Here is an 11,741-nt window from a genome sequence, read left to right as displayed (position 1 = left end):
ATTCTAACGCTGACACACCTGGTTCAAGGAATGTAGGTGTGTGTATATAGGTGTGTGAGTGTGTTTGGTGTGTGTGTATTTGTATGTACGTATGTGTGTGTGTGTATTAATGTGTGTGTGTGCGTGTGTCTGTGTGTGTGTGTGCGTGTGTATAAGATGTCGGTGGGCGGAGCAGGGAGGGCTGTCAGCGAAATGGGACACACCTGTGCTCAGGTGTGTCCTGGGGATAAATACACCTCTCACCTATACGTTGAAAAGACTCTCTCCACGCAGACACACTGTTGTTTTTGGTTGTGGCATTTTTGGGCCTCTTTGTTAATTTGTTTTTGCACCTCTCAACATCCCTCATTATCACCATCTATGCAGGCATCCATTCACTTCCACTACTGATCATAAATAGGCTGCAGCATGGTACTACTAGCTCTGGTATGTATTGTTCAGGCATGCGCTCCATCTCTTAACTCTATAATGAATGGAAACCAGTTTGACTAAACAGATTTACTACAGAATAAATATGATACATACCTGTATGTAAGTTGGCATTAGGTAGCACAGATAAGTTCCCAATCTCCCAACCTCGTAACTATCTACCAAAAAAACATTTCACGCTATCAAGTCAGAGTAGCTAGCTTGTCTAACTATCTTATCTGGCATGCCTGCTGGCAGAGTTAACAGACTTTAGAAAAGCAACCAATAACTACTGTACATGTACTAATTAAGACTCACATTCCTTTCAATATTTGACCCAGATTTTAGCAGAGATGCAGAGAAGCATACTTAGTTTCTTTAAAAAAAGAACCACCAGTCAGGAAGACACAGACAGCTCAAGAGGTATGTAAATAACCACCAGTCAGGAGTATACAGACAGCTCAAGAGGTATGTAAATAACCACCAGTCAGGAGGATACAGACAGCTCAAGAGGTATGTAAAGAACCACCAGTCAGGAGGATACAGACAGCTCAAGAGGTATGTAAATAACCACCAGTCAGGAAGACACAGACAGCTCAAGAGGTATGTAAATAACCACCAGTCAGGAAGACACAGACAGCTCAAGAGGTATGTAAATAACCACCAGTCAGGAGTATACAGACAGCTCAAGAGGTATGTAAATAACCACCAGTCAGGAGTATACAGACAGCTCAAGAGGTATGTAAATAACCACCAGTCAGGAGGATACAGACAGCTCAAGAGGTATGTAAATAACCACCAGTCAGGAGTATACAGACAGCTCAAGAGGTATGTAAATAACCACCAGTCAGGAAGATACAGACAGCTCAAGAGGTATGTAAATAACCACCTGTAAGGAGGATACAGACAGCTCAAGAGGTATGTAAATAACCACCAGTCAGGAGGATACAGACAGCTCAAGAGGTATGTAAATAACCACCAGTCACGAAGACACAGACAGCTCAAGAGGTATGTAAATAACCACCAGTCAGGAGGATACAGACAGCTCAAGAGGTATGTAAATAACCACCAGTCAGGAGTATACAGACAGCTCAAGAGGTATGTAAATAACCACCAGTCAGGGAGTATACAGACAGCTCAAGAGGTATGTAAATAACCACCAGTCAGGAGGATACAGACAGCTCAAGAGGTATGTAAAGAACCACCAGTCAGGGAGTATACAGACAGCTCAAGAGGTATGTAAATAACCACCAGTCAGGAGGATACAGACAGCTCAAGAGGTATGTAAAGAACCACCAGTCAGGAGGATACAGACAGCTCAAGAGGTATGTAAATAACCACCAGTCAGGAAGACACAGACAGCTCAAGAGGTATGTAAATAACCACCAGTCAGGAGTATACAGACAGCTCAAGAGGTATGTAAATAACCACCAGTCAGGAGTATACAGACAGCTCAAGAGGTATGTAAAGAACCACCAGTCAGGAGTATACAGACAGCGCAAGAGGTATGTAAAGAACCACCAGTCAGGAGTATACAGACAGCGCAAGAGGTATGTAAAGAACCACCAGTCAGGAGTATACAGACAGCTCAAGAGGTATGTAAATAACCACCAGTCAGGAGTATACAGACAGCTCAAGAGGTATGTAAAGAACCACCAGTCAGGAGTATACAGACAGCTCAAGAGGTATGTAAATAACCACCAGTCAGGAGGATACAGACAGCGCAAGAGGTATGTAAAGAACCACCAGTCAGGAGTATACAGACAGCTCAAGAGGTATGTAAATAACCACCAGTCAGGAGGATACAGACAGCTCAAGAGGTATGTAAATAACCACCAGTCAGGAAGATACAGACAGCTCAAGAGGTATGTAAATAACCACCAGTAAGGAGGATACAGACAGCTCAAGAGGTATGTAAATAACCACCAGTCAGGAGGATACAGACAGCTCAAGAGGTATGTAAAGAACCACCAGTCAGGAGTATACAGACAGCTCAAGAGGTATGTAAATATCCACCAGTCAGGAGTATACAGACAGCTCAAGAGGTATGTAAATAACCACCAGTCAGGAGGATACAGACAGCTCAAGAGGTATGTAAGAACCACCAGTCAGGAGTATACAGACAGCTCAAGAGGTATGTAAAGAACCACCAGTCAGGAGTATACAGACAGCTCAAGAGGTATGTAAATAACCACCAGTCAGGAGTATACAGACAGCTCAAGAGGTATGTAAAGAACCACCAGTCAAGAGTATACAGACAGCTCAAGAGGTATGTAAAGAACCACCAGTCAGGAGTATACAGACAGCTCAAGAGGTATGTAAAGAACCACCAGTCAGGAGTATACAGACAGCTCAAGAGGTATGTAAATAACCACCAGTCAGGAGTATACAGACAGCTCAAGAGGTATGTAAAGAACCACCAGTCAGGAGGATACAGAGGGCTCAAGAGGTATGTAAATAACCACCAGTCAGGAGTATACAGACAGCTCAAGAGGTATGTAAATAACCACCAGTCAGGAGTATACAGACAGCTCAAGAGGTATGTAAAGAACCACCAGTCAGGAGTATACAGACAGCTCAAGAGGTATGTAAATAACCAACAGTCAGGAGTATACAGACAGCTCAAGAGGTATGTAAATAACCAACAGTCAGGAGTATACAGACAGCTCAAGAGGTATGTAAATAACCACCAGTCAGGAGGATACAGACAGCTCAAGAGGTATATAAATAACCACCAGTCAGGAGGATACAGACAGCTCAAGAGGTATGTAAATAACCACCAGTCAGGAGTATACAGACAGCTTAAGAGGTATGTAAGAACCACCAGTCAGGAGTATACAGACAGCTCAAGAGGTATGCTTAGATATGCAGAAAAATAGACACTTTTTTTTACATAGAATTAAGCATAATTATTATGCCTCTAGATTGCAGGAAAATGCTGTTTGAAGTGTTTGAAAAATGATTAATTCTCCAATTGACTTTTTTAAAAGTAAGAAATGAGTGCTCATTAGATAATGGCCAAGGGTTGTATATATGGTGCCTTCAAAAAGTATTCATACACTGACTTCTTTCACATTTTTTGTGTTACAGCTTGAATATCAAATAGATTAAATCAATGTTTTCTTCCACCCATCTAGACACAATTCCCAATAATGGCAAGGTGAATAACATGTTTTATGAAATTTTAGTACATTTTTTCAAACTTAAATTCTGAAATATTCTATTTACATAAGTATTCACTCCCCTGAGTCAATACATGTTAGAATCACCTGTGTCAGCGATTACAGCTGTGAGTCTTTCTGGGTAGTCTTTCTGGGTAAGGCTCTAAGAGCTTTCCAGACCTGGATTGTGCAACATTTGCCCATTATTCTTTAAAAAATTCTTCAAACTCTGTCAAATTGGTTGTTGATCTTTGCTAGACAACCATTTTCAGGTTTTTCCATACTGTAGATTTTCTAGCAGATTTAAGACCAAACTGTAACTCGTCCACTCAGGAACATTCCCTGTCTTCTTGTTAAGTAACTCCAGTGTAGATTTGGCCTTGTGTTTTAGGTTATTGTCTTGCTGAAGGTGAATTAATCTCCCAGCAGACTGAACCAGTTTTTCCTCTAGGATTTTGCATTTGTTTCGCTCCATTCCGTTTAGCATACCCACAATATGATGCAGTCACCAATATGCTTGAAAATATGGAGAGTGGTACTAAATAATGTGCTGTATTGGATTTTCCACAAACGTAACACTTTGTATTCAGAACTAAAAGTGAATTGCTTTGCCACATTTTTTGCAGTATTATTTTAGTGCCTTGTTGCAAACAGGATGCATGTTTTGGAATATATTTTTTCCTGTACAGACTTCCTTCTTATCACTCTGTCAATTAGGTTAGTATTGTGGACTAACTACAATGTTGTTGATCCATCCTCAGTTTTCAACTATCACAGCCATTAAACTCTATAACTGTTTTAAAGTCACCATTGGCCTCATGGTGAAATCCCTGAGTGGTTTCCTTCCTCTCTGGCAACTGAGTTAGGAAGGACACTTGTATCTTTGTAGTGACTGGGTGTATTGATACACCATCCAAAGTGCAATTAATAACTTCACCATGCTCAAACGGATATTCAACACTCAAACGGATATTTAATTAATTTGTAAACATTTCAAACATAATTCCACTTTGACATTATGGGGTATTGTGTGTAGGCCAGTGACAAAACAATCTCTATTTAATCAATTTTGAATTCAGGCTGTAACCCAACAAAATGTGAAAAAAGTCAAGGGGTGTGAATACTTTCTAAAGGCACTGTGTCCATTTGGAATAACCCTTACTGGCTTGGTTTACCAGTCTTAACTTGGCATGTTATGGTATAGACAATGCAAGCTGCAGCATGTTTGTGTCATGTAGACCTAGTAGCTATAAAGGTCTGTCTCTGTTCTGTTGCTCTGACACCCTGACACGAAGACAGACTGGTGTGTTGAAACAAAGACACAGGGGTTGTGTCACTTTCACACTGTGGCTTAGAGCTGGGCTTGGATCACTTGGATTTCACACACACACACACACACACACCCACACCCTGCAAACAAGAACCACACCTAGTGATTCAAATCTAACAAACTTTATTGGCATGTTCATGTTGACAGTGCGGTCAAAGCCATTAGCAATGAATTGAAAGTGGTACAAATATATAGTGCTTTAATGACGGTCATTAACATGATGGTGTTGAGTGATGGTGAAGTAAAAGTAGTGGTTACTGTACTTCAACTCATAACTACACATTGATTTACATTACTATATGAAACAAACCATGGTTCACACCTTAGAGATACAGATCCATTCCCATTTAGATACAGATGTTTATCACACACACACACACACACACACACACACACACACACACACACACACACACACACACACACACACACACACGCACACACACACGCACACACACACAAGCATGCAAGTACGTACTCACACAGGGGTACACACATGGATAAAGAGATATTTACATGCAAAGTGTTGGGCTATTTGGACCCCTCTTCATTTGTGCCAATTACAGGCCTACAGTAGCTGATCATTGACAGGACCTTTCCTTTAACCTAGGAAGTCTCTGAGATACAAGTCATTCTACTGCTCCTGTCCACTGGTATTGACCTGCAGCAGTGTTCTTACATCCTGTGTAACGTCTGCAGTAGTGGGTGCGGAGTCAGGCGCAGGAAACAGGAGTAGTTGCTAACGGGCTTTTAATGAATTGCACCGTAACAGAGAAGTACACCCACGAAAACACAACTGGGTGTGATCCAACAAACACAATGATCCAATAACACATACCACTGCATAACCAACAGTCGACAACAGAAAGTAAGCCCGCACACAGAACAGGTGGGGAAACGGGCTTAAATACTCCACTAAACACTAATCAACACAGGTGCAAACAATTAAGACAAAACCAACAGAAAAGGGAAAAAGGGAGCAGTGGCAGCTAGTAGGCCGGTGACGACGACCGCCGAGCGCCACCCGAACAGGGAGAGGAGTCACCCTCGGCAGGAGTCGTGACATCCTGGTCCTGGAGAGCTAAAGGTGTTGGGTTTTCTACCATTCTCACACTCACACGCCTGGTTCAATGAATGTACCAATGACCAATGATTAGCAGAATCAGGAGTGTAAGTGCTTGGCAGGAAATAAATCCGACACACACTGTAGCTGCCAAGGACCAGTGGTGAAGAACACTGGTCTATAAGTAACATTACAGTTGGGAGTTAAGATATACTTGCTATAGCGCCTGGGTGCTGCACACTTCTGATACAATACCACCATCTGTCTATGAGTAGATCTATTACAGTGCATGATTTTACAGATTTGCGTTGAGTAGCCAAAAAGCGGGAGAATTAAAAAAAAGTAGTACTTGACATAACTACTAAGATAAGATAACACTGATAATTCATGAGGGAGGTGTTCTCTCATTTGATCCTAGAGGCTGAGGGAGGTGTTCTCTCATTTGATCCTAGAGGCTGAGGGAGGTGTTCTCTCACTTGATCCTAGAGGCTGAGGGAGGTGTTCTCTCACTTGATCCTAGAGGCTGAGGAAGGTGTTCTCTCACTTGATCCTAGAGGCTGAGGGAGGTGTTCTCTCATTTGATCCTAGAGGATGAGGGAGGTGTTCTCTCACTTGATCCTAGAGGCTGAGGGAGGTGTTCTCTCACTTGATCCTAGAGTCTGAGGGAGGTGTTCTCTCACTTGATCCTAGAGGCTGAGGGAGGTGTTCTCTCATTTGATCCTAGAGGCTGAGGAAGGTGTTCTCTCACTTGATCCTAGAGGCTGAGGGAGGTGTTCTCTCATTTGATCCTAGAGGATGAGGGAGGTGTTCTCTCACTTGATCCTAGAGGCTGAGGGAGATGTTCTCTCACTTGATCCTAGAGTCTGAGGGAGGTGTTCTCTCACTTGATCCTAGAGGCTGAGGGAGGTGTTCTCTCACTTGATCCTAGAGGCTGAGGGAGGTGTTCTCTCATTTGATCCTAGAGGCTGAGGGAGGTGTTCTCTCATTTGATCCTAGAGGCTGAGGAAGGTGTTCTCTCACTTGATCCTAGAGGCTGAGGGAGGTGTTCTCTCATTTGATCCTAGAGGACGAGTGAGGTGTTCTCTCATTAGATCCTAGAGGCTGAGGGAGGTGTTCTCTCACTTGATCCTAGAAGCTGAGGGAGGTGTTCTCTCACTTGATCCTAGAAGCTGAGGGAGGTGTTCTCTCACTTGATCCTAGAGGTTGAGGGAAGTGCTCTCTCACTTGATCCTAGAGGCTGAGGGAGGTGTTCTCTCACTTGATCCTAGAGGCTGAGGGAGGTGTTCTCTCATTTGATCCTAGAAGCTGAGGGCGGTGTTCTCTCATTTGATCCTAGAGGTTGAGGGAAGTGTTCTCTCACTTGATCCTAGAGGCTGAGGGAGGTGTTCTCTCACTTGATCATACAGGCTGAGTGAGGTGTTCTCCCATTTGATCCTAGAGGCTGAGGGAGGTGTTCTCCCATTTGATCCTAGAGGCTGAGGGAGGTGTTCTCCCATTTGATCCTAGAGGCTGAGGGAGGTGTTCTCCCATTTGATCCTAGAGGCTGAGAGAAATGTTCTCCCATTTCAGCTATGGTGCTTACCCAGAAAATGTATTGTTATATGAGCTGTATATCAGCTACGGTGCTTACCCAGAAAATGTATTGTTATGTGAGCTGTATATCAGCTATGGTGCTTACCCAGAAAATGTATTGTTATATGAGCTGTATATGAGCTACGGTGCTTACCCAGAAAATGTATTGTTATGTGAGCTGTATATCAGCTATGGTGCTTACCCAGAAAATGTATTGTAGACTGTAGATCAAGTAGTAGAACAAGGGTGCATACTTCTAAAAATCATTGAACTTGGATATTTAATTCAATAAATGTAAAAAAAGCACAAAAATGCAGTGGTGTAAAGTACTTAAGTAAAAATACTTTAAACCACTAGTTAAGTAGTTTTTTGGGTATATGTACTTTACTTTACTATTTATATTTTTGCCTGCTTTTACTTCACTACATTCCTAAAGAAAATAATATACTTTTTACTCCATACATTTTCCCTGTCACTCAAAAGGACTCGTTACATTTTGACAGGAAAATGTTCCAATTCACACACTTATCAAGAGAACATCCCTGGTCATCCCTACTGCCTCTGATCTGGCGGACTCACTAAACACAAATGCTTCATTTTTTTATTGTCTGAGTGTTGGAGTGTACCCCTGGTTATCCGCCAATAAATAGAAAATAGAAAATTGGGCCATCTGGTTTGTTTAATAATATGAGCAATTTGAAATGGTTTATACTTTTACTGTTACTTTTGATACTCAAGTACATTTTAGCAATTCCATTTACTTTTGATACTTAAGTATATTTAAAACAAAATACTTTTAGACTTTTACTCAAGTAGTATTTTACTGGGTGACTTTAACTTTTACTTGAGTCATTTTCTATTAAGGTTTCTTTACTTTTACTCAGGTATGACAACTGAGTACTTTTTCCACCACTGAAAAAAAAGCTTTAAAAAAACATTTTTTAACCCTTATTCTACTATTCGAACTACCTGAACATTGAAAGGGCTCCAAGTAGTCCAATAGGTACAGATCTAGGATCAGTCTACATTCCCTAATTCTAACCTTAAGAGGAGACAACACACTGATCGGTGTGGAGGGGCTTCATGACAGGGTGAAACCAGTCTATATTTGTTGTGCCAGCTGTAGGCTCTAGTCTATTGTGAGAAACATGGTATAAGGTGAATGGATTCAGACCATAAAGCATTAGGTCATAATCAGGCTTCTACCTTTAATCTCAACTTTATACCTGTCCTCTAATCTAACACTGTGACGCTAACACAGGGAGACACATGGAGTCCTCAGGACATGGGCTGGATGAGGGGGAGTAAAGAGGGGAAGAAAATATGTAAACCAAGCCTACACCTGAGGCGGATTCTCACCAAAGAATGAGTAGAACAGAGTAACAGACTGAAAGCGGGATGGGTGGACGGATGGATACTGCGAGATTCTGGCAATTAAGATTTTGGATGTTTTTCTACTTACCCAGAGTCTGATGAACTTGTGCATATCATTTTTATGTCTCTGTGTGCAGTATGAAGGAAGTTAAAGGTAGTGTCGTGTGCCAATTCTAACTAGTGCAGAGACCTCACGTAGAAACAAATCTGACTCTGGGTAAGTAGAAAAACAACATTGTCAGAGCTCTGCAGTATCCCTTTATTGGGTGTACCAGTTGTAATGTCTGAGAATTGGTGCTCATCACATCATCTCAAGGAATTCTGAATCTATAGTTCCAACTCATTCATAAAAATGAAACACACAACACCAACTAGTAAGCAAGTCAAATTTCATTTAAAAAAACAGGGGAAATGTTGAGAAGACATCTTAAAAGCACCATACAAGTTACAGTAAGAGTATAATTTTCTCTCTTTTATCATAGAAAAGCAGTGTGTGTGTGTGTGTGTGTGTGTGTGTGTGTGTGTGTGTGTGTGTGTGTGTGTGTGTGTGTGGATACTGGCCACACCTGTCAACAGGTTATTTTATGCCCCTCATTCAGGCTTGTCAGGCTTGCCCTTGTTGCCCTTGCCCTTGTTTCTGGCTCTGTAGTAGCCCCTGGCCAGAGTAGCCAAGAACATGGAGAACTCTCTGAAGTTGATCTCCCCATCATGGTTCTTATCCAGGTTGGTCATCGCTTCCTGGAGCACTGCTGGTTCCACCTTTCCCTGAGACACACGAACGCATGCATGCACACACACACACACACACACACACACACACACACACACACACACACACACACACACACACACACACACACACACACACACACACACACACACACACACACGAAGGTATGTAGGCTTTCTAGGTATCTTGTACTGTAGACATCATTATGTAGTGGTATGTGCATGTTAATAAAACGTTACTACTATGTTGTGGTATGGATATGTAAAACATGTGGATATGCTGTGTGTGTGTGTGTGTGTTTGTGTGATAATAGAATAATATGCCATTTAGCAGACACCTTTATCCAAAGTGACTAACAGTTATGCGTGCATCGATTTCTCGTATGGGTGGTCCCAGGAATCAAACCCACTATCCTGGTGTTACTAACGCCATGCTCTACCAACTGAGCCATACAGGACAACACTGAGTGTGTGTGTGTGTGTGTGTGTGTGTGTGTGTGTGTGTGTGTGTGTGTGTGTGTGTGTGTGTGTGTGTGTGTGTGTGTGTGTGTGTGTGTGTGTGTGTGTGTGTGTGTGTGTGTGTGTGTGTGTGTGTGTGTGTGTGTGTGTGTGTGTGTGTGTCTTACGTGGAACTCTGGGCTGGCCAGCTCTTTCTTCATCAGCTCTGCGAGCTCTGTACCGCTAAGCTGGCGATTCTTATCATCCTTTGTAGCATACTCCTCAAACACCTCCACCATGGATACAATGGCCTTCTCCAGACGAGACATACTGTACCTGGGGGAGAGAGAGGAGGCAGGTGGACGGAGACAGAGTAGGGAAGAGGGGATGAGAGAGAGCGGGAGGCAGGGGTGTGGGGTAGGAGGAGAAAAAAGAGAAAAGGGGGGAAGAGAGGAAGAGAGGGGGGAGGAAAGCAGGTGGAGGGGAAGTTTTGAGTGAGGAAATCACAGGGAGGAAGAGTATTGGATTAGAGAGAGTAAAGCAAGGGAAGGAGGAGAAGAGAGGATAGGATGAGAGTGACATGAGTATTCATCCTGTCTATGTCTGGTTATTACCACAGAACATATGATTCACAACAAGAGAGAGGAAGAGGAGAAGGCTCAGCTACACTAAAGATGAAAACATGTGTAATGTTATAAGACCCAGGGAATGGAATGTGTTCAGGTCTAGACCGCGTTGTTCTACAGTCTGTTTACAGCTGGTATTTCCTGACTAAATTAATGCAACATATAAAAGGATCACATTGAAACATTGATTTGGCAAACAGTTGCAAATGTATAGTTATTGGCGCTTTATAATGCAATGGCTGATTCATCTGTTCTTCATTCACCCCTCACACACACACACACACACACACACACACACACACACACACACACACACACACACACACACACACACACACACACACACACACACACACACACACAATACACACATCGCTCTGCTCCGTATTCAGTCCATTCATTCAACATGTCCCGCCCATCTATCCAATTCTCGTGTCTCTCATTCCCTGCTTCCAACTTCTCTCCCTTTTCATTCCCTCATTCCTAACCGTATATAATAGAACAGTTCTATCTCTATGTTCCTAACTCTCTCCTTTCTCCCGCTCCTTCCCTCCTCTATGTTCCTCTATCTGTGAGTTGCAGCAGCCCCACTCCCCCCTCCTCCCTCCCTCTCTACTCACCTCAGAGCAGAAGATAAGATCTATGATATGTGTAGCTGACAGGCTGGGTCCTGATGTGAGACTGATGTGAGACAGAGAGAAGAGAAGCTTCCTCTTAAAGTGAAAAACACCCCCTCAAGCAGAGCTGACACATGATCAGCCCACAAGCAGCCATTGATGCCCTGAAAATGAGGTCAGCTCCACCCAACCTGCTCCATCATGTGCCAACGCTATCATTTGCATGAATTCATGTTTTAAAGGTCAAGATTATGTTCTATCTTGTTTTGAGGGTGTGAAAGAGAGAAGCTTATTCCTCAATTGTATTTGGCAGGTATTTGCTTGTTTAATAGGCCAGGCCCCAGCTGTGGTAACCCTCTATGTTATAACACTCCAACATGTTGTAGCCCTCCATGTTGCCTTTCACAAACCTGGGATTGGTTT

The 11,741-nt window shown here is 42.6% G+C and overlaps 1 protein-coding gene across 1 annotated transcript; it reads right to left on the bottom strand.

The window, feature by feature from the left end:
* Positions 1–9,280: 9,280 nt before the first annotated feature.
* Positions 9,281–11,461, bottom strand: LOC106574877 (protein S100-A5). Its single transcript, XM_014151011.2, has 3 exons — positions 11,322–11,461; positions 10,264–10,411; positions 9,281–9,673 (listed from the first exon to the last, which is right to left on the bottom strand). The coding sequence occupies exons 2-3, from the start codon at positions 10,402–10,404 to the stop codon at positions 9,500–9,502; spliced, it is 315 nt and encodes a 104-aa protein (XP_014006486.1). The 5' UTR covers positions 10,405–10,411; positions 11,322–11,461; the 3' UTR covers positions 9,281–9,499.
* Positions 11,462–11,741: the final 280 nt, after the last annotated feature.

Source organism: Salmo salar, chromosome ssa02 (genome assembly GCF_905237065.1).
Source record: "Salmo salar chromosome ssa02, Ssal_v3.1, whole genome shotgun sequence".
Lineage (NCBI taxonomy): Eukaryota > Metazoa > Chordata > Actinopteri > Salmoniformes > Salmonidae > Salmo > Salmo salar.
Note: the sequence above shows the minus strand (reverse complement) of the source record. Positions and strands in the feature narration are given on the sequence as shown.